Raw genomic sequence first — 22183 nt, forward strand, 5'->3', positions numbered from 1 at the left:
CCACACAGTGAACCTTGGACCGTGGGGGATCTTAAAGGTCGAGCACACATGGCAATTGCCAGCTTTTTTTGCCATCTAAGTACAAAAATGCAGGTCTTAATACTACATTCTGACAAGGAGCCACTACAAGCCGGCGCCTCGAGGTTGAGTAAAGAAGGCCCCGCTTTAAGGCCCACATCATGCCGGTTGATATTGTGCTTTAGTTTGTGCATATGGCCACACATCTGCTAATCCAGCCATGTCTAGCAGCACCTCTACACTGAGTCTGGTGGGTCAGATGTCATCAATACCAGCAGGATTGATGGTCAAAACTGTTTGGAACTGTGTTTAACTGTAAAGGGAAATATTATTTGCAAAAGAGAGAGGTGCATCTTTTGCCCCCAAAACACCTTCTGTTTGACTTTGTAGCTGGAGTGGTTTGGAATTTACAGAGAGGTAAAAAACAAAATGACTCCGCCCCTCTCCCCCCCTCCCTCCCTCTTCGATGATACTTACAGCCTGTGATCCACAGTGTGATGGAGAGTGCAGTGATTAATATTGACATTGCGCTGCATCGCTAACATTAATCACATTACAGCATGAGATACATTCTCTGTGTCTGTGATGCGGTCAGTAGAGTTGTGGTTGAGGTGGGGGGTGGGGGCGCGGTCTCGCCATTTTGGCACCAAATGTTCGACAACAGGAAATAGAGAAGAACTCTGATGATGTCACACAGAAGGACAAAGCCATGGGCTGAAATGAAAGCCTCCCACGTGACCTTCAGAAATATAAAAAGTAAAGTTGTGAAGACGAAAAGCAACATGACAGAACACTGAAAACAGTTCAACTTCAAAATATTTTCTTCAATATTAATCGGCATGTGAAAAAAAAAGCTAATTAAATAATCTTGTTATTGCTGCTCGCAGCAATGCTTATCAAAACAATACAAACCAAAGTCAAGCATAGAAACAAAAACGTCATCTTAATTTACTGAAAGACATGTTTGGTCATCTGAGCGGGGGCTTTAGTGGGTGTGCCCACTTTGCCCCTGGGGCGGGGCCCCAGTGTCCAGATCCAGTGTCTTTAACCCTTCCACAATCATACAGGCTGTCTCTTATCTCTCAGACTTGTCACTCCGAGCTCGTGAGGACCCCCGTACCTTTCTAACGTCTTCCTGTAGTAGCTCAAAGTGTTAAGGATGCTTGGTGTCACAGGCAATGATTCATGAAGCACTTCCACACTTCACCAAGACTCCGTTTCCCTTGGGGTACTCAAGGTGGTACACAGAAGGTCCCCTCTGCCAACATTGTAATTATAGACCAGTGGCAAACTTATTTTGTTAAAACTGTCGGCTGAAGGCCACATCGTCACGGTTGTAGAGGTCTTGAGAGCCGGTAGCCGCCTACCAGGGTGCCTGTATGGTTCTGACGTGGGTCGACGGTGACGGGTGCTAACGCACCGCGCTGAGGAAATGAACAATGTTTTACAATTTGACGGAGTTCCTCTACTGATCAAAGGGGGAAGGGCAAGATAAGCGTAGCTCCCACAATGCTTTGGGGTCAGGGCGCGTGCGAGGCCGCTGTTCGCTTTGTAGAATCTGAAGCAGTTTGTTTAAACAAGTAGGGGTACATCGTCAGGAGGAACCCTCTTCAGGTCCGTCCTCTGAGGATAGGTTCCCCTTTTTAAAACACCTTGAAGACCTGCTTCACCCACCCACTGTAGTCTTTGCATGCATTTGGTCCATTTATCCCAAATTCCCAACCAGCGCTCTCTGTAGCTCACACAGTGTCGATTGGACATCCTCCCAGTTATGCCCAGATGAGCATTACCTTTCTCTCTTTCAGCAACTGTTTCTAATTCAGACCCCAACGCCTACAAGTTACAACGACAGTTTAAATAAAAATCAAGTTTGCCTCCAAAAACAATCCCTCCGCTCACTTTGTTGCCTCTGCTTAAACAAGGTCGCCATTCTCAGAGTCTCGGCCCTCCATCAGTCCAGCCGGAGGTAGCTGGGTGTGGAGTAGTTGAACATGAGGAAGTCCAACTTGTAGAGCTGGTTAAGCTGGATCTGCTGCTGGGTGCTGATATTGCTGAAGAACTGGGCTGTCATGGCATCTGTGGTGCGGGTGGACTTGGCGTAACTCGGGAAGCGCAAGGAGTCGCCGACGCCCACCAGCCGCAACACGTAGTTGGCGTCCTCTTCCAGCGTCTCGTACTTGCCCACCAGGTCGTAGTGGATGTGACACGGGTGACACAGCTGGTAGGCTGTCTGCCAGTGCTCGTTGAGCGGGCCGTCGCGTTGCGTCGCCGGGTCTACCAGGTACTCGGCGAATTCTTTGAATTTGACGTCGGCGCCGTTGAGCAGGGCGTCCTGCGTGGCGTTCTTGCGGTACCGGCGGATGATGCGGGTGCCAAAACGCTTGTGGAAGGACGAGTTGTACTTGAGGGTGAACTTGTTGCGGTATGCCGAGACCAGTCTCTCGAAAGGCTCGCGGACGAAGAGGAACTTGAGGTAGTTCTTGAGCCGGTGGTTAATCTCAGCGATGGTGTACTGGTTCAGTGTCTTCAGGTTGGAAGGGATGTGGGCTTCATTGGAAGGGATGTCCATTGGGTGACTGTGGAAGAGAGGAAAAACCCAATATGCATTTACTAGCAGCCTTCAGTTATCAAGCTCCTCTTTTATGGAACCAGCTTCCACCTTCAGTCCGGGAGGAAGACACAGTCACGTCATGTTAGAGTAGACTGAAGACTTTCCTCTTTGACAGAGCTTATAGTTAGGGCTGAATCAGGTTCACCTGGTCCAGCCTCTTGATATGCTGCTACAGGCTTATAGGCTGCTGGGGGACATTTTAGGATACACTGAGCACCTATCTCCGCGTCTCTCTCTACTTATGGATGAATTTACATCTCTCAGGTGTCTTCCCTTTTTTATCCGTGAAAGGTTTTTTTCTATTTCTTGGGAGTATTTTCTGATCCGATGTGAGGTCCTGGGACAGGGATGTCGTATGTGTACAGATTGTAAAGCCCCCTGAGGCAAATTTGTAATTTGTGATACAAAATAAACTGAATTGAATAGTACAGGCCCCTAGTAATGACCCCTAATTACATTTATTTTGTATAGCCCAATATCACAAATTACAAATTTGCTTCAGAGGGCTTTACAATCTGTAGACATACTGATCCCTAGTACTGACCCCTAGTACTGACCCCTAATACTGGCCTCTAGTACTGACCTGTATTTGCCCCGGCCGGTCAGCACCATCATGACCCGTTTCCAGTTGGTACAGGCCACCTTGGGGACGTAGCAGTAGATGAGCTCGTGGTCCTCGTCCACCACGAGGTGTTTGAGGTCTCCGGGCGTCAGGACTCTGCGCTTGCGGCTGGATGCGCTATAGACTCTACAGGCGTCCACCACCTGGTCCCGCCTGGCCTGGTGGAGCACGGCGGCTCCAGACAACTCCGGCTGTTCAGGAGAGAAGAACAGAGTGGGAGAGAGACATGATGTGAAAAGGCTTTCAGTAGCTTTTAACAGAATGAAATAAACATTGGTAATTTCTTGCTTCTTTTGGGAGCTATTGGTTTGTAATCCAGGATTTACTCAAAACACTGCTTCAACTAACTGAATACATTTGCAGTATGCTAAATTAATCAATCCATCAATCAAAATTTATTTCAGACTCAAGGTCCAGATAGTACAACACATTAAAATAGAATAAAATACATACAACATCACAAGTAAAATACATAGAACTACAAATGCTTTATAAATAGACAGCTGTACCAATTTCTCCACTTCTGGGACTCTGTATATATATATATATTTATATATATATATATATAACATAGATTATAGTATTATATTATAATATATAAATGGACTTTAAATGTATTTGACTATATACTATGAAACATAAATGTTTATAATTTATACATACATATAGAAATAATATGGGGATACTTTTTTAGGAAACATGACCAGGTGATACATTCTCACTCAATACCCATCACATGACTCTTTGCATAATAACTTATGCATTACTATATATCTTCCTGTGTATGAAGTCGCTTGTTGCCTCTATGCTTTTGTTATAGAGGCATAACAGTGAGGGGGACATCTCCCTGTGCCAAGAAAGCGCTCTAAAACAAATAAATCTGAACCGAGCGATGAAGAGAGATAAAGCGCGTGTTATTAATCGCAGCCATAGTTATTATACCCATCTATTTATTGACTATCTTTTTCTCGTAACTGACTCGCTTCGCAGACGACGATAGAGATTCCTTCACGGGTGTGGAGAAAGATAATGACATCGGTATTACAGATGTTGAGTTTTCAATATGTGCAAAATCCAAGCAGCAATCATTCATATGAGACTTATTTCATATTCACTGTGATCCTCGTGATGAGGTGGACCGTGGCAGGAGAAGAGCAGGGCGGGGGAGGGGGGGGGGGGGCTTTGCTCCTGCTATGTATTTCTCTTTGAAGTCACTCTTTTCTCTTTGAAGTCACTCTTCAATCCTGTTCCCAAGTGCAAAGGTTGCTGCAGGAAACCGATCTGTTACACTTTTTATATCAGCATAAAGCATGGAGCATTAAGATCAGAATTTTGTCCACAAGGATGTCTGTAAAGTCACATTTCATAGTTGGATAGTCATGTGGGGAGAGAGGTCAAAGGTCACATGTCTTCATTTCCTTGAAGAATCAATTTGGTGAAGAGTTGGAGGGAGGCTTTTTTCCCACTGTGACTTCACATTGTGACAATAATCAAGATTTTAGTCTCGTTAATGCTTTCAGTGAACAACGATTCTCCTTCTTGTGTACAGTCGTCAAACTTTATATTATACGTCATATAAATGAGAACGGTTTTGATTGTTTCTTCAGCGTGAGGTTTCATCGTTATCTGAGTGATGCAACTGATCTAATATGGAAACATGAGATGTGTTATTCTGGTGCAGTGGAACTTTTGGAGGACCTTTTATCCCCACTAAATAATATCTATGTGCACAACATATGGATTTCTCCCCCGAAGCAAAACCTTGTGCACAAATCAATATTGTTTTCACCAGATATAGAGTAGCCTATGAAGTACTCTACTGGTATCGGTATCCCTTTAAGGGAACTGGCGTTGTCATGTTTCTATACCATACTGAAAAGGTTCATCAAGAGTTAAGTGGAGCCCGGTGTTTGCGGACGAAGTCTCAAAGCCAGGGATGCATCTTAGGAGTATTTATTTTAACATTAACAAACATACAGTTCCTGGTTGCCTTAAAGGGCTGTGGCCACCACACGGACGTGTTTACGGATCGCAAGTCCGTAATTCTTCTGAAAGTCCCCATAAAGTTTGTTATCTGTCGCAAACCCGTAAAGCACCTATCTCACTTAGTACTGTTAGTACTCCAGCCTTTCAGAGTGACCCGGCTACGCGCCCGTGAGAGAACACAGCTGTTTTCCGCTCCCTCATAGCCCTATCATAGCCCCTTATAGCCCCCTCCTGCCCCTCATAGTCCTCACATAACCCTCCATAGTCCCCTCATAGCCCTCATATAGCCTCTCATAGCCCCCTCCTGCCCCTCATACCCCTCACATAGCCCCTCATAGCCCCTCATAGTCCTCACATAACCCTCCATATAGCCCCTCATAGCCCCCTCCTGCCCCTCATAGCCCTCACATAGCCCCTCATAGTCCCCTCATAGCCCCTCATGGACCCTTCATAGTCCCCCCCCAGCCCCGTCATATCCTCTCATCCACTGGGACCCCAACAAGTGGGCCAGCATCAAATCCACTACAACCTAATACCAAGCCTGAATTATATTTTATATGAATAATTACAGTTTGTATCTTTCCTCTATTGTTACATTTCTACTTTACAACTTTATTAGTTTCTTTAGTTGTTCACATCTCTATGGTTCAACCCGACTCACTCTCCATCTGGTTTCTTCTTCTTCTTTCCACGGGTCCTTCAAAGCATTTTGAAAGAAGTAAAGAAAGATACATCGACATGACGTCTCCTTTTCTCTTTGTGTGCTCACTCCATCACAGCCCATGGAGGAGAATAACAGCTCTTTGTTGATGACAATCTGCTCAGAGACATTACGCTATATGATTCACATAAAAGTCCCAGAGGAAGACAAACGCTGCAATTAGCTCGGGAAGGAGACGAGGGAGGGAATCTTGTCATCAGTGTTCCTCTCCTTATCTCACTCCTTATATCACTCCTTTCAGGGGATTACTTCATGACATTTTAATCTCCCAGTCTCAAACTTCGTCGGGTCTCTTGTGCAGTTTGGATGAAAGGGTGAAGAAGGGGGGGGGGGGAGAGAGGGAGGAGAGGAGGAGGAGAGGAGAGAGGAACTATGTCGTTACAATCTGAGAGGGGGTCGCTGAACTCTGGCCAAGACAAGCTGTTCCCATGAGAGCAGACACCATTTACATGCATCATAGCCACAGCAGCCCCTCATAGCCCCCTCATAGCCCCCTTATGCCCCTCATAGCCCCCTCATAGCCCCCTTATGCCTCTCATAGCCCCCTTATGCCTCTCATAGCCCCCTCATAGCCCCCTTATGCCTCTCATAGCCCCCTCATAGCCCCTTATGCCCCTCATAGCCCCCTCATAGCCCCCTTATGCCCCTCATAGCCCCCTTATGCCTCTCATAACCCCCTCATAGCCCCCTTATGCCTCTCATAACCCCCTCATAGCCCCCTTATGCCTCTCATAGCCCCCTCATAGCCCCTTATGCCTCTCATAGCCCCTCATAGCCCCTTATGCCTCTCATAACCCCTCATAGCCCCCTTATGCCTCTCATAGCCCACTCATAGCCCCTTATGCCTCTCATAACCCCTCATAGCCCCTTATGCCTCTCATAGCCCCTCATAGCCCCTTATGCCTCTCATAGCCCCTCATAGCCCCCGTATGCCTCTCATAACCCCCTCATAGTCCCCTCATAGTCCCCTTATGCCTCTCATAGCCCCCTCATAGCCCCCTTATGCCTCTCATAGCCCCCTCATAGCCCCCTCATAGCCCCCTTATGCCTCTCATAACCCCCTCATAGGCCCCTCATAGCCCCCTTATGCCTCTCATAGCCCCCTCATAGCCCCCTTATGCCTCTCATAGCCCCTCATAACCCCTCATAGTCCCTCATAGCCCCTCATAGCCCCCTCATAGCCCACTCATCCCCTGGGACCCCAACAAGTGAGTCAGTGACAGTCAATCAGAACTCAAAGGAAAGGCTGATGCATAATAAACATAATCTCACCATAAACATCATGATCAATGTTGTATATATAACAATAAAGTCTCTTCAGACATCGGCCATTGTGCATTTATGGCGCTGCACAGTCATTAAACATTTTTGAGCAGCTGCTGACGGGAACTGTGCAGATTGTGTTTTCATATTTCAAGTCTTAATTTCCTCGCCATGGATGGACGATTCTCAGCGAAAGTTGTTATGATTTTGAAATATAATCTGAGTCTCAGCACGGACACATAGAGGTGCTAATGAAGAGCTTCCTCCTGATCTGATGATGGCTAAAGGCTGGAGGAAGCTAGGAGAGGATTACAAAGGGAAGGAAGGAGGGAGGAAGCTAGGAGAGGATTAAAAAGGGAAGGAAGGAGGGAGGAAGCTAGGAGAGGTTTACAAAGGGAAGGAAGGAGGGAGGAAACTTGGAGAGGATTACAAAGCAAAATGAAGGAGGGAGGAAAGTGGCATCCCGAAAGTACATAGGTAAAGTAGTCAATGCACATCGTTATATCTCGAAGTTGTGAAAGCAAACAAAAGAACTTGGTTAAGTTTAAGAAAATATTATGAAGTTACAGAGGCCTCTTGTTTGGACACAGGACTTGACAGCGGTCTCCTTGATGCAAGTCGTGTGTCCTCCACCCTACATGGGCCTTTTGGATCATCATGACATCATCTGACTCTGACGTCCATATGGTAAGAAACAAAACCCTGTAGATGTGTGGATCACCAGTGATGTGGAGCAACAGGTTTTCAGAGTGTATTTTCATAAAATTCTTAACACAGAGCTTTACAGTGCTTTTTCAGCTAATAAATCCAGATAATATTAGAATTTTTTTTCAACCATTTGTCAGGGACATTAAAATCTTCCAGGACGTGGCTCGGTAACACACACACACACACACGCACAGACACATACACACACGCACACCCCCCCACACAGACACACACACACAAACACAAACAAACATACACATACATAGGTTATGGGACTGGGATGTCTACAGGACTGTCTCAGAAAATTAGAATATTGTGATAAAGTTCTTTATTTTCTGTAATGCAATAAAAAAAACAAAAATGTCATGCATTCTGGATTCATTACAAATCAACTGAAATATTGCAAGCCTTTTATTCTTTTAATATTGCTGATTATGGCTTACAGCTTAAGAAAACTCTAAAATCCTATCTCATAACATTTTAATATTTCCTCAGACCAAGTAAAAAAAGATTTATAACAGCTGAGTGTTTGTCAAGGCTCAGGAAACCCTTGCAGGTGTTTCGAGTTCATTAGACAATTCAAGTGATTTGTTTAATACCCTACTAGTATACTTTTTCATGATATTCTAATATTTAGAGATAGGATATTTGAGTTTTCTTAAGCTGTAAGCCATAATCAGCAATATTAAAAGAATAAAAGGCTTGCAATATTTCAGTTGATTTGTAATGAATCCAGAATGCATGACATTTTTGTTTTTTTAATTGCATTGCAGAAAATAAAGAACTTCATCACAATATTCTAATTTTCTGAGACAGTCCTGTATGTGTACAGATTGTAAAGCACTCTGAGACAAACTTGGGATTTGTGAAAATGGGCTATACAAATAAACTGAAACTGAAACATACACACACACACACATACAGCCACACACACACACACACACACACACACACACACACACACACACACACACACACACACACACACACACGTATAAATCACCCTTACAATGACTTGTTACAGGGTATTCCTGCACAGCATATTGTAAATTAAAAGCCAGATGTAAATACAGCTTCAGAACATAGCATTACCATACATATGGAAACAACTGTTGATAATTTATTCAAATACGTTATGAATATTGCCTCGGAGGAAAGGAGCTGCTGATAGGATGTGATTTGCAGCCCGGGGTCTCTGCAGAGCGTCAGAGCTCTTTGTTTGGAGAAGATGCCTCAAAACGTCTTTTCCTCTAAGAAATTATTATTTTTCGAAAACAACGCTTTTTATTGCAATTTAAATTCTGCGTCAGTCGGGTGCAGTTATTTAGATATTGTCTTCCATTTATTGTGCAGCCTTGTTTATTTTCTGTCGGGCTAAATCTGCTCCTCAAGTATTTACTCTCTCTCTCCGGTGGAGTTAGAGAGGAAAGGGCTGCTTTCGGTGATGCTGGAGGAATGCTTCTTCTCTCTTCTTTCTCTTTCTCTTCCAATAAACTACTCTTCCATTACGCCTCCTCAAACCTGATCCATCTGTCTTCTGTTTGTTCATCAACTTCTCTCTTCTTCTCGTGAGCTGTGAAGTCATCTAAACAAAGATAAATAGGGTCCATCAAAGCCTCTCTCTCTCTCTCTCTCTCATTCCCCCTCTCTCTCTCTCCCTCCCTCTCTCTCTCTCTTCCTCTCTCTCTCTCACTCAGTGAACACTGAAGGCCGTCTGTCTCTTTGACCCTCTCTGCTTACAGACTGGCATTCATAGAGCAGGCAGGAATATAAGGCTGCCAGTGTGCCACAACGACACTGAACACACACACACACACACACACACACACACACACACACACACACACACACACACACACACACACACACACACACACACACACACAGCTGCTTTTCTTCACCTGAGTCTCTAAAAGGCATCACGGTGAGGCTCCTTCCATAAACCTTGACAATGTCGACAGTTGATGAGTCCATCCTCCTCCCACATTAACTTGACATCACATCATTCATGAGGAGTCGGACACCTGGGCCCGTCACGAAGCGGAAGAAAACAGCAGAGGAAACGTTCCTTGACTCTGTATTTTGGGAAATCTGCCGAGAACACGCCCGGCTACATATTCATGCAGCTCCAAACAAAAATTTGGGGGGAAAAACCAACACCCAGAGGACAGCCAGAGGACAACCACAGACATCTACCAAGCAGCCCGGGAGGACAGACGTAAACTAAAGGGAATCATTGGGTAAATATTAATGAACAAGATTTTTGAAGAAGACTTTTTGAAGAAGACCTTCAGAAATTGAGTCTCGAAAACGTCCTCTGCAGGATTCAGATCGTGTGGGAGAGGTTACCTTTTTATAGAACATCCCATTACATAAAGTCCCCCCCCCAGACACATTGTAAATATGTAAATAATAATATTTCTGGTATCATGGTTTTCCCACAACAAAGAACAGTTTCTATTCACATTGGGCTGCCCCGCCCCCTTTTGGTTCAATTGTTCTTGTATGTGAACTTCCTTTCTGGCACGTCGATAGTGGGACCTAAAAGATGTGAGTTCATATAAATATAAGGCCATTGCCCTATTCGTGATTCCCCTGATCTCAAACTTCCCATTAAAAATGTACCAAGTGCCACTTGGGCCAGTGGAGACATGGCCATTGGTAGACATCCCATTATAAGTTCATTTTGATAACTTTATCATTAAACTGGACTGACTCTCCCACTGGAAAGATTTACAAAAGGATGAATGAAAATAAAAATTAAGGCTTAGGGGAAGATACAAATATAAAGCAGTAACATGACTAAATGCGGGGCTACTTGTAGTTCCTAGAGTCTTAAAAAGTAGGATGGGAGCCAGAGCCTTTAGTTATCAAGCTCCTCTTTTATGGAACCAGCTTCCACCTTCAGTCCTGGAGGCAGACACAGTCACCTCATTTAAGAGTAGACTTAAGACTTTCCTCTTTGACAGAGCTTATAGTTAGGGCTGAATCAGGTTCACCTGGTCCAGCCCCTTGATATGCTGCTATAGGCTTATAGGCTGCTGTGGGACATTTAGGATACACTGAGCACCTATCTCCTCTTTTTTCTCTCCTTATGGATGAATTTGCATCTCTCTATTGCACAATACTAACTCTGCTTCCTCCCTGGAGTCCTTTTGACTTCACGTCTCATAGGGTCCATTGGGCATGGCTGTGTCTGATGCCTCCTGTCATGGTCCTGCTGATCCGATGTGAGGTCAAAGGTCAGGAATGTCGTATGTGTACAGATTGTAAAGCCCTCTGAGGCAAATTTGTAATTTGTGATATTGGGCTATATAAAATAATCTGAATTAAATTGAACTCCCACATTGCCTTCAACCTGAGCTATGTTGGACTTCCCACTAAGCTGGGGCACCAGGCCGCTGGGATTCAAACCAGCAACCTTCAGGTCACAAGCAGCTCTTCTAACCGATCGACATCCCCAAAGCAGCAGAAAGGATTCATGACCTCTGTGCTGTTATGGGGTGATGCTGCTTGACTCCCAGCTTCATTTGATGCTCATGCTAATGCTAATGCTACTAATGTGTCAATGTCACATATTTCCCTTTTAGTGAAAGTGTGAAGTGAGCAAGTCAGCGTGGCCGACCACAGACACGAAGTGTGAATATTATTGTCCTCTCTGCACACTGTAAAAGCTGCAGTGAAGCCGTGATGCCTTCAGGAGCTCTTAATCTTAACAGACCATTTCACTAGAAGCCTTTAATGGAGAACTTTTACTGCCTCGTGATGTCACTCTGGGAGGAAGCACGCAATCTAGGGATTGGGTTGTTTTTCTGAAAGGAACAAGAATATGTAAGCAAATTAATTGCTTTTGCCTCGAGATGAGATAAAAGAATCATTATTCGTCCCACCGTGCGGAAATTTACAAGATTAAGATCAGAACAAAAAACACAACAAGTACCATAAATAGTCACACAGTTAAAGTACAATATAATCAGATTGAGACACTGGTGGAGTTTAAGCCAGGAAACGAGAAGTGGATTTATTCATCAAACAGTTTGAAGACGTTTGGTTGTCTAAACCTAACAAAGTACCTGCCGATCTTTTCTTCAACCTATTGAGGTACTTTACTAAAGAGAAGGAGCACTTGAACACATCACAGCCGACCTCTGCGTGAGAGGAAATACCCCGTAAAACAGGCTTTACGTATTGCTGCAATAAAGCTGTGATTCCATATGGAACCACTCATATTCCAGGAGCTGATATGGATTCAGTACGATGTCATCAATAACCCTAAACCTGGCTACATAACATTAAATATGCCTTACCACAATGACGTCATAGTTTATATGATTGTCCCAGACTGTAGAAAGAAGTCGTTCGAAAAATAATGTTGTTGAACAATATCTGTGATTTTGCAAAATCGTTAAAAATCTAAATTCTTTACAAACACTTACAGACCCAAAAGTGGCGCGGTAGTCTTGCATCATTTAGCTTGTTAACTACACACGCTTTCACTTTATTTCAGAAGACTTTACAGAGATGTCGTCACCTTAAGTTTTTACTTCTGATGCGATGCAGAACTTTAAAACTTTGAATTATCCTGCCTGGGACATCTAGTAATTATCTTTCTTTTCTTTTTTTTTTTACCTTCCTTTCACACAAATTAACCTCTCTATGGATAGGGTTTTCAGCAGCCAAATACTAAACTCTCTGACCCTGGTGTGTCCTTGAATGCACCATCTGCCTGTAAAGGATATTTTGTCTTCGCAGCTGCATAACAACAAGATGCACCGTCATGCTCGAGTTCGATAAAAACAACGGCAGAAATGGACTCCAGCTGATACACACAAACACCCACACACTTGTAATCGCAGCACCATGAGGACCGTGACTAGGATGTGTTGCGTGGGGACACCGCTTTCTAAATTGAATAACAGCATACTTTTGATCACAGACATGTTTGGGTGTTTTTCAATGCCAGTGGGAAACCGCCTATTGGGTCATAAAACAAACCACCACCAGGTGACATTGATAAAGATATGCAATGGAGGATGTTTAACCCTCTGAGTAAACTCAAGGTTAATAAATAGGTTTTACTGGAGACACAGACACACACACACACACACACACACACGCCCTGGAACACGAGCTCAGCGTCATGCTTACTTCCACTGCTTTTACTATCATTGTCCCCTGTTACCTTCAAATGGTGCAGAGTAACACACTGTGTACACATCACACTAGTACGAGGATGCATGTGTGTACTTGTGCTGCTGTACACCCGAGGACTGGATATGACGTGTCTCTTTGTGTGTCTGTGTTTCTGAGTGTGCGTCAACGAGAACGAGTGGGGCTATAATTGTATCCGCCAACGAGATAATGACAAACTGCTCTGACTTTCCCTCAGAGCTATCACAGTTTCTCTCCACTCCCATGAGCGCTTCATCCGTTTCTTCTCCTGCACGTCTTTTTTTTAACCCCTCAGGAAGAGAATCAAGAGGAGGAGAAGCAGGCGACAAGAAGGAGAAATGAGGGTTCTGTTCATCACTCTGTGATAGATCTCTTTCGGCTCTCTGGAGTGCCTGCAGACTGGAGCCCTCAAAAGAATCTTGAAGGTTTTGTTCCCCAGAAATCATGTACTGTGAAGTCTATAGAAGTCAACACGCGGTCCTGGTTTATAGCTAAGTGTCAACACATACGGGTCATATGCAGTGTTGGGCAAGTTACTGAAAATTAGTAATTAGTTACTGTTACTAGATACTTCTTTTAAACGTAATTTAATTACTTTACCAGTTACTGAATATCAAAAGTAATTAGTTACTAGGGAAAGTAACTTGTAAGTTACTTTTATGTCTGATTTTTTAATGTAATGAACAGTACTGAACAGTCAAACACAATAAACATATTTTTTAGACCTATTTATTGCAATCAACAGGGCAACAGGCCTTCAAATCAAGCAGTAGTACAAAAGTCCCTTTTAATACTTAAACATTATACAAAATAACTGTCTCAGTCATTTAACAGTGTTTTTTTTACCACATTAGGCCCAATGAAATAAAAGTGATTGGCCTACAGTATTAACACTAATTAAAAGAGAAAACAAAGGTGCCTTGAGGTGCTGCATATAATTGAATATGTGATTTAACAAAAGGTTAACAAAATGTTTTTACAAACATGCCTCATAAGGTAAAGCTAAATATAGATAAGAGATGAGATTCTCAACAAACGTTAAAATGGGCTAACAAGTCTCAAACCAGTTATTGTACCTCAACAGAAGCTTCTCAAACTTTTGATCTGAGAGCCTATTCAATATCAATATCAATATTATATATCAATATTTGCATAATATTTGCAAAGTCTATGGATCGCCATATTTTGGGTGATATAAAAAGGCTAATATTTTAATTCAATTTAATATTTTGCTTGGGAATAGGTTGAGAACGCTACAATGATATTAATCAAGGCTACAACGTTAGCCGAATAGTTATGTTGCTAATCATTAGGCCTTTGTCTCTCTTTTCCAGTTGCCACTTGTGTTTGTCCTCTTGAAAATAAATCTGTAAGCTTGGCACATTTGGCAGCATCCTCCTCCAATGCCTTTCTTTTTTTCAACCTGGCTTTTTCAGCCCCTCCTGCCCTCTTCCTCCCGTCCATCCTCCCTGACGCGTATCGTTGCGGTCGGGCCGGCCCAGCGATTGGTAGCTGAGAAAACTTTTTGGAAAAGACGGCTAAGGACCGAACCAACTCTATTTTGGAGGGGTGAACTTCCTCGCATGGTACACCGGTTGTACCATGAGAGGAAGTTCTCCTCTCCCAAATTGAGTTGGTTGGTTCCATAATGGACTGAACCAACTCTATTATTTGGGAGAGGTGAACTTCCTCGCATGGTACAACCCATGCAGAGGCTGCGGTCTCAGAATGCGGAACGTGTGTAGCCCACTTTAAGAGAAGATGGACTAACGTGACAAATGTCAACAAATAAAATTCTCGACCGGCCCAGAAGTGAAGCGGCCCACCGGGAACTCTCCCGATTCTCCCGATTACCCACCCCGGGCCTGAGCTAAAGTAGGCCTATCTTGTCTTCTTGTCTGCAAGTGTTCATTTTTCACAAAAGAGAGTAACGCGAGTAACGAACTCATTTAAATTTCAGTAATTGTAACTGCGTTAATTGATTAAAAAAAATACTTCGTTACATGCTCGTTACCGCTAAAAGTAGTGGAATTACAGTAATGCGTTACTTTGTAACACGTTACTCCCAACACTGGTCATATGAGGCCGTACACAACCTGAATAATCCTACAAGCTCTGGCCGGGCTTTGTTTCAATTCAATTCAGTTTATTTTATCTAGCCCGCTATCACAAATTAAGAATTTTCCTCAGAGGACTTTACAATCTGTACACATACGACATCCCTGACCTTTGACCTCACATTGGATCAAGAAAAACTCCCCAAAACTCCCAAAAATCCTTACAGGTGTTAAAATGGTAAGAAACCGTCAAGAGAGCAAAAGAGGAGGATCCCTCTCCAGGATGGACAGAAGCAATAGATGTCATGTGACCAGATGAACTTAGTTACAAAGTTACAACATATTCAATGAATATGACAGAAATCTCTTTCGCTTTCTTACTAGATGTGTTGCTACCCACCATCATTTTATCCAGTTTCGAAAAAATTAGCATCAAATTGTCATTATTTGCATATGAATTCTTGAGGTCACGATTATATTCACTTCGTCTGAGAGTCCAAGTGCCAAATTTCAAAAAGAGATCCCCTCAAGGTCGTTTCTGTTGAATTGAGCATTGGCCGCTGACCACGGCTAATTAAAACCAGCCAATCACTGGGGTGAAGGCCATAACATTATGAAAACATTATGCATATTGCTTTGAGCGTGTCTATTACTGCTATGATCTATCAGCTATATGCAGAGCTTATCAGAAACATTTATTTGCTATGTGTGTTAGACACACAAAGAATTACTACTACTTGTAGTTCCTAGAGTCTTAAAAAGTAGAATGGGAGCCAGAGCCTTTAGTTATCAAGCTCCTCTTTTATGGAACCAGCTTCCACCTTCAGTCCTGGAGGCAGACACAGTCACCTCGTTTAAGAGTAGACTTAAGACTTTCCTCTTTGACAGAGCTTATAGTTAGGGCTGAATCAGGTTCACCTGGTCCAGCCCCTGGATATGCTGCTATAGGCTTATAGCTGCCGGGGGACGTTTAGGATGCACTGAGCACCTATCTCCTCTTTTTTCTCTCCTTAGGGATGAATTTTCATCTCTCCATCACACATTACTAACTCTGCTTTCTCCCCGGAGTCCTTGTGACTTCACGTCTCATAGGATCATCGGACTCTATGAGACGGCATAGATCCTATCTGCCTGATGGATCATCGAGGTCTGGGTCATGGAATTCCTGCTACCGACGACGCCACTGTCCTGTTGAGACTCCGCCCACTGTTGAGACTCTGCCCTCTCCTCCTCTCTACCTCCATCTGCCTGATGGATCGTGGAGGTCTCCATCGTGGAATATGCCTACTATGAACTATTCATACACTCTGTCATATTCATTGAATGTATGTTAACTCTAAATCTGTCCTTCTGTACACATTACATCTATTGCACCTGTCCATCCTAGAGAGGGATCCTCCTCTGTTGCTCTCCTGAAGGTTTCTTCCTTTTTTCCCCCTGAAGGGTTATTTGGGAGTTTTTCCTGATCCGATGTGAGGTTTTGGGGCAGGGATGTCTATGTGTACAGATTGTAAAGCACTCCGAGACAAATTTGTAATTTGTGAAATTGGGCTATACAAATAAACTGAATTGAATTGAATTGAATTTGACTTGGCAGGCGGTGTGTACATTAGACAGACAAACAAAACAACAACATTCAACAACGATCAACAGTCAACATAGTGCAATAATTTAAATATTAAATTTACAATGGTATTAGATAAAATAAATCTGTTCATGAAGGTCAGTGGGGGACCTGGGCTCTATTCATTCATGCTTTGTTTGTATGTGCTGCTCTATATCCGTAGTCAGATGTTAGCTATTGTGTAAAGGTCTTTGGAGAAGAAGTAAAACTAACTGAGCCTTTATCTCGGGTCAGTTAATGTCTCAAATTCATCAATATTCAGTCGGGTCTGAAGATGCGTCGAACGGTGTCGTGCTTTAATGACACAATGATCATGTTTATCGTCTCTATTCATGGTGTGATTACGGAGCGACTTAGAACCAGAGTTACATCCATAACTTAATGTTCTGATATGGTATTTTGGTTTCTTCCAGACATTAACGGGCTCAGTATATCTCCTCATTAACTCACCTAATGGTGATTCAATATACAGCCAGTTTAAGTCTGTGGAAGGCCACGCAGGAAGTGATGCATTATATTCGTCCTGCAGAATGGGGTTATTGACCAGAGTGGAAACAAAGAAAAGGGCGCTACCTACATAAAATGAATGTGTCAATTAGTTTGGGCCATAACTGTTGAATGTGTTTTGCAATAACAACTGCAATAAAAGATAAGGACAACAACAAAAAAAGTAATCGAGGCAAATTAAAATTCCAGATGATGATCTGTATTAAAAAGTGACCGAGCAGCTGTGTGAAAGGATATGCGTCTTCCTTGCACCTTGCAAGTGAGACATTATATGGAGTTTTGTCATTTTAATGTAGATTTCCCTGCATTTTGGAAGGATGCTTGAGCTAAATCAACAGGCCATCGACGTTGAAGCATGGTCTCAGCTGTCGATGTCCAAAGCGTACTAGTTGTAAACACCTCCTCTTGAAAAGTAAAACACAATGTGGACATGAACTCTAGAGGGAAATGCATCGTGCTTTTACCTGCTAAACATCTTTATTCATCCTATGTGCTCTGTGGCTTCCTGTGTTCCGCTGCCTCTTCTCTCGACAGTTTATTTACATCCCTGAATCCCTTTGTCTCTCTCTCCTCTGCCTCCCCTTTGTCTCTCTCTCCTCTCACTCCCCTCTCTCCAGCCACGCTCATCTGCAGCCTCCAGAGGCACAGCGAGACAAGAAGAGTGCAGCCTCCTCTTCTACATCCCTTTGTCTTCGTAAACCCAGAGTGACTTATGCAGCTTCCCACACACACACGCACACGCACACGGACACAAACACACACACACACACACACACACACACACACACACCCACACACACACACACACACACACATATTATCTGCTGGCACAGAGACACTTTCCTCCCTTCACTGGATACATTAATTTTTGAAACAGTAAGAGGACCACTCTCCACGACATCCTTCTTATCCTGTGTTAGGTTCGTGTTTTTTTCCCTGCCCAATATGTTTGGCAGTCTGTCAAAAAAGTTATTTTCACAAATCAGTGGACCTAATGATATCCATATTATTCTATCAAATGAAGTTGGTTTCTATGGAGTGATAGAACATTATAAAAATGATGGAACCATACAGTCCATTAATGTGAGTAAATTGTCATTGAGACTCCAAACATAGAATAGAATCAAATCGTACCTCAAAGCGATTAAACAAAGTATTCATAATAATCCATAATTTAAATGTAACCCTTTCTGACACAACATATCCTCATCAAAGGCACTTTGTTCGATGTATTTCTGGGCTCTCACAGATACATGAACACATACTTCCATTAGTGCGGATGTGACCTTTGAGTCATTCCTCCCAGTCCCAAACCCAGACACAGTTTGCACATCCTCACTTCGGATTCATGAATCAGCATTTAACTGTGAGCCGGGTTTTTGGCTTGGTAATTATGGCGTCTGCATGCCTCTTGAAGAAAATAAAAAACCTTTCCATGAGGAGGAAAAGATAATTACTGTGTAAGGAAACAAGTTTCCTTCCTGGACTTCAGATGGTATCTGACCATGTGTGTGGCCACGTTAAATCATTCCCTCTGGAGGGTTTATTGGATTTGGCAAATCAAGTTTCTCTGATATTAATTCTCATTAAAGAAACCAGTGTGTGGCCCCCGAGGACGCAGAGTTCAGTTCAGATGAAGCACAAACACTCGGTGGAGTAAAAATAGCAAAGAAGAAGATCTCTGTGAGCTTATGAAGACGTCTCCTGCTCCCTGCCGACTGCAGCGTGGCAAGAGGGAAGTTAAGCCTTGGGGGTTTTTCCAGATATATTTAATGATAGCGAGTATTTGCAAGGAAATCATAAAACATGTATAAATTAAATTTAAAACATATATTCAACACTTGGAAAGAGAAAGATGGATGGTTTATTTAGGCGCTAAGAATGCACCGCTTTGAAAAAATGATTAACAGTTGATTTAAAGCAAGTATTGATTATGTCAATCAAAAGGACCAATACACTTCTCTTTTTGGCTGATATACACACAAATAAGTTCATATTATATGTAGTGCTGTGAAAAATAACGCGCTAACGCGTTATGATTAAATTACAGGATTAATTAGTTAATTTTTTTAACCCATTTAATGCATGCGCAGAATGAGCTTCCAATACGTCTGTTGTTGGTCGTCTCTAACCAGCAGCGTGTCATCTTGTCTCTACGTGTCGCGTTAACACGACTCCGATCTCCGTCTCGCGCGCCGCAGAGCTCCGACCCGGCGTGTGCGCGCACATCGGGACGAAAAAAAGTCACTTGCACCCCCCCCTGTCAACAACTTTTCTCGGCTCGCGCGCTGCAGAGCTCAGCCGCGATGCGCGCACACTGGTGAGCAAGTTATGTGCATTCCTGTGTATAAATGTATATATCCGTCTTTTGTCATAAATCTTTATGTTCTCACAAAAATATACCGAGAATATCGGTAATATGTGATTAATCATGATTAATCCACAGAAACCTCCACACACACACACACACACACACACACACACACACACACACACACACACACACACACACACACACAAACACAGCTCTTTCTTGACCACTGACCCCAAGCGCCTTGCTAAAGTTTACTCTAACTGCAGTAACACCCTCCTTTGCACACAGAACTATATCAATGGGACCTTCAGATGGGTGAGAACATGTGGAAAAATCCTTCACGGAAAAAAAGACCTTCCCCAAGTCTACGTGCACCGAATCTAATCCTGACTGTCCAGAAAACCACTTAAAGCCTTCCCTCGAGCCGTATACCTTTTATAACGTGATGAATGACCAATTGAGGAAAAAAGAGAAACTGACAGAGAAAAGGAAAGGAATGTGAGCTCAAGGAAGCCCAGGACAGAGGAGACAGCACAGGGTTAGAAGGACAGGTGGAGGTGTGAGGGACCAGACAGACCAGGGTTAGTCGCAGGAGCATAGCCAGTGACAGATAGCGAGGAGGACAGTGATGAGAGAACAGAAGAAGAGCAGAAACGATCCAATCCATCACTATGATAGGATCACCAACAATGTCCCCCTGCCTCACTCTTCGATTCAGCTGCTGCATCACGACTAAAGAAAGTATTGTGCTCCAGCCTCGGCAAAATATGTCAGATATCTGTTTCAAATGTCTATTTTGGGTTTGGCATGATGAAGGCCATACACATTGTGTCTATAACCCTTTTCTGTTAACTGGATGACAGAGGTGGAGAGAGATTCATTCTCTGAACACGTGAGTTAATGTCGGGTTGCAAGTTTTCTGGGTTTGTTTAAACAATTTTTTAATATATAATAGCTGAAAAAATTAGTTTTTCTCATATGTGTAAAACTTGAGAGCAGACGAGAGCTCCGGTGAGAACAGATGCTAGTTAGCGGGCTAGCTTATCAACTCCAGAGCTGGCTAATAATCTCCGAGGGCGGGTGTGAGGCAGAAGGACTGCATTTTTGTTGGGCTCATTTTCTATTTACTGTGTAATGTTTGCATTAAACCATGGTGGAATTAGCAAGTTAGCTAGCTAACTAGCCAGCCGTTAAATGAGTAAAATGTAACAACCTAATGCTTCATCCACAAACTCTTGGAAAAGCCAGACTGCTTTGTTTGGGTCCTTTTCTGTGATGAAAGCGTGGCGGAATTAACAAGCTAGCTAAGTAGCAAGCCGTCCGCTGGTTAGCTTGCAAAATCGAGCATGCTTTGATATAAACCCCACAGCGGGTCTCTTCATCTTGATAATAGTTTAGCCGGTTATCAAAAAAAAATTCTTTCCATCTCTGAAAGACTTCACCGATATTGTAGCATGCTAAATCCCAGAATCACAATATAGTTTTTGCTACCCTACAACACAGCACAATGTCATTTTTTATGTGAAACTTTGAAATGACATTGTGCTTGCCATCAGTCTGTCTTTTGCTTTGCTTCTATCTAACACTGTGACGGCTGTAAAAGGGTCTATACCTTTCATCCTGGACAACCCTTTTTAGAGCATTCTGCTGATGAATGTATTTTCTACCTTCAAGGCATCCACTGGTTTCAGATCACTTGCTTGAGGTTTGTAATCCATCACAGCAAACAGAGTCAGAATTACATTATCATTGCAATCTGGCTTTGAGGACGCATGCAAGCTTGTAGAATTTGGACGAGCATTATACATTATGCTAATGCAGTTTTCATTGGCAGGTCATGGTGGACGGGATGGGGGGTACACTCGGGTTGACGTCCGGCATGTCGCCACAAAAACAAAAAAGGCTGATACTTGCACACAGGCAGGCATACTTGAAGAAATACAAAACCAAAGTCAGCTGGTTTTAGCGCCTCATTGGGTCAGACCTCTGACAGCTGAAGGCGAGTACAAATAGGAAGAGATGAGGTTCAAGAGAGCTAGACATGGAGATACGTACATACAGAGTTGTGCGAGCATGTCAGCCTCCTACCTGCGTTGGGTTGTAGAGCTCCTGTAGGGCGTTGCGGGACCCTTTCCTACAGCAGCCGTCCACCATGAAGGGGTTCCTCCGCATGACTACAAAAGAGGGAGGAAAGACCACTATTAACAGAGTATCCATGACACCAACCTGGCCAGTCAAACGGAAGGAAGGAACAACGGACTTGTTGAGAGGAATCAGTTCAGGAATACAGTCTGTTGCTACCGCGTTGCGTAAACACCTCTGAAAGTTAACGCTATCCAATCGTTGCTATCCACAAGTGGTAACTGCTGTAGAAGGACCTCTACCAAGGCAATGCCCTATCTCACAGTTTTAATGAAAGGGAAACAATAGTTTCTGAATCCGCCCCAGGATTTGGATCCTTTCCAAAATGTAATTCAATTTCATTTCAATTCACCTCCAAGATCCATGAAACAGGAGGAGGTAGAGAGGAGGGGCATCAGCAGGGCCATAGCAGGAGGCAGGAGGGCCAATAATGGTTTC

The 22183-nt window shown here is 43.3% G+C and overlaps 1 protein-coding gene across 1 annotated transcript; it reads right to left on the reverse strand.

Annotated features, from left to right (window-relative positions):
• Window positions 1–1070: 1070 nt before the first annotated feature.
• Window positions 1071–21820, reverse strand: chst11 (carbohydrate (chondroitin 4) sulfotransferase 11). Its single transcript, XM_056425464.1, has 3 exons — window positions 21692–21820; window positions 3213–3442; window positions 1071–2594 (listed from the first exon to the last, which is right to left on the reverse strand). Exons 1-3 carry the CDS (start codon window positions 21818–21820, stop codon window positions 1970–1972), a joined length of 984 nt encoding a protein of 327 aa, XP_056281439.1. The 3' UTR covers window positions 1071–1969.
• Window positions 21821–22183: the final 363 nt, after the last annotated feature.

The sequence above is a fragment of the Pseudoliparis swirei genome, chromosome 10, assembly GCF_029220125.1.
Source record: "Pseudoliparis swirei isolate HS2019 ecotype Mariana Trench chromosome 10, NWPU_hadal_v1, whole genome shotgun sequence".
Taxonomy (NCBI): domain Eukaryota; kingdom Metazoa; phylum Chordata; class Actinopteri; order Perciformes; family Liparidae; genus Pseudoliparis; species Pseudoliparis swirei.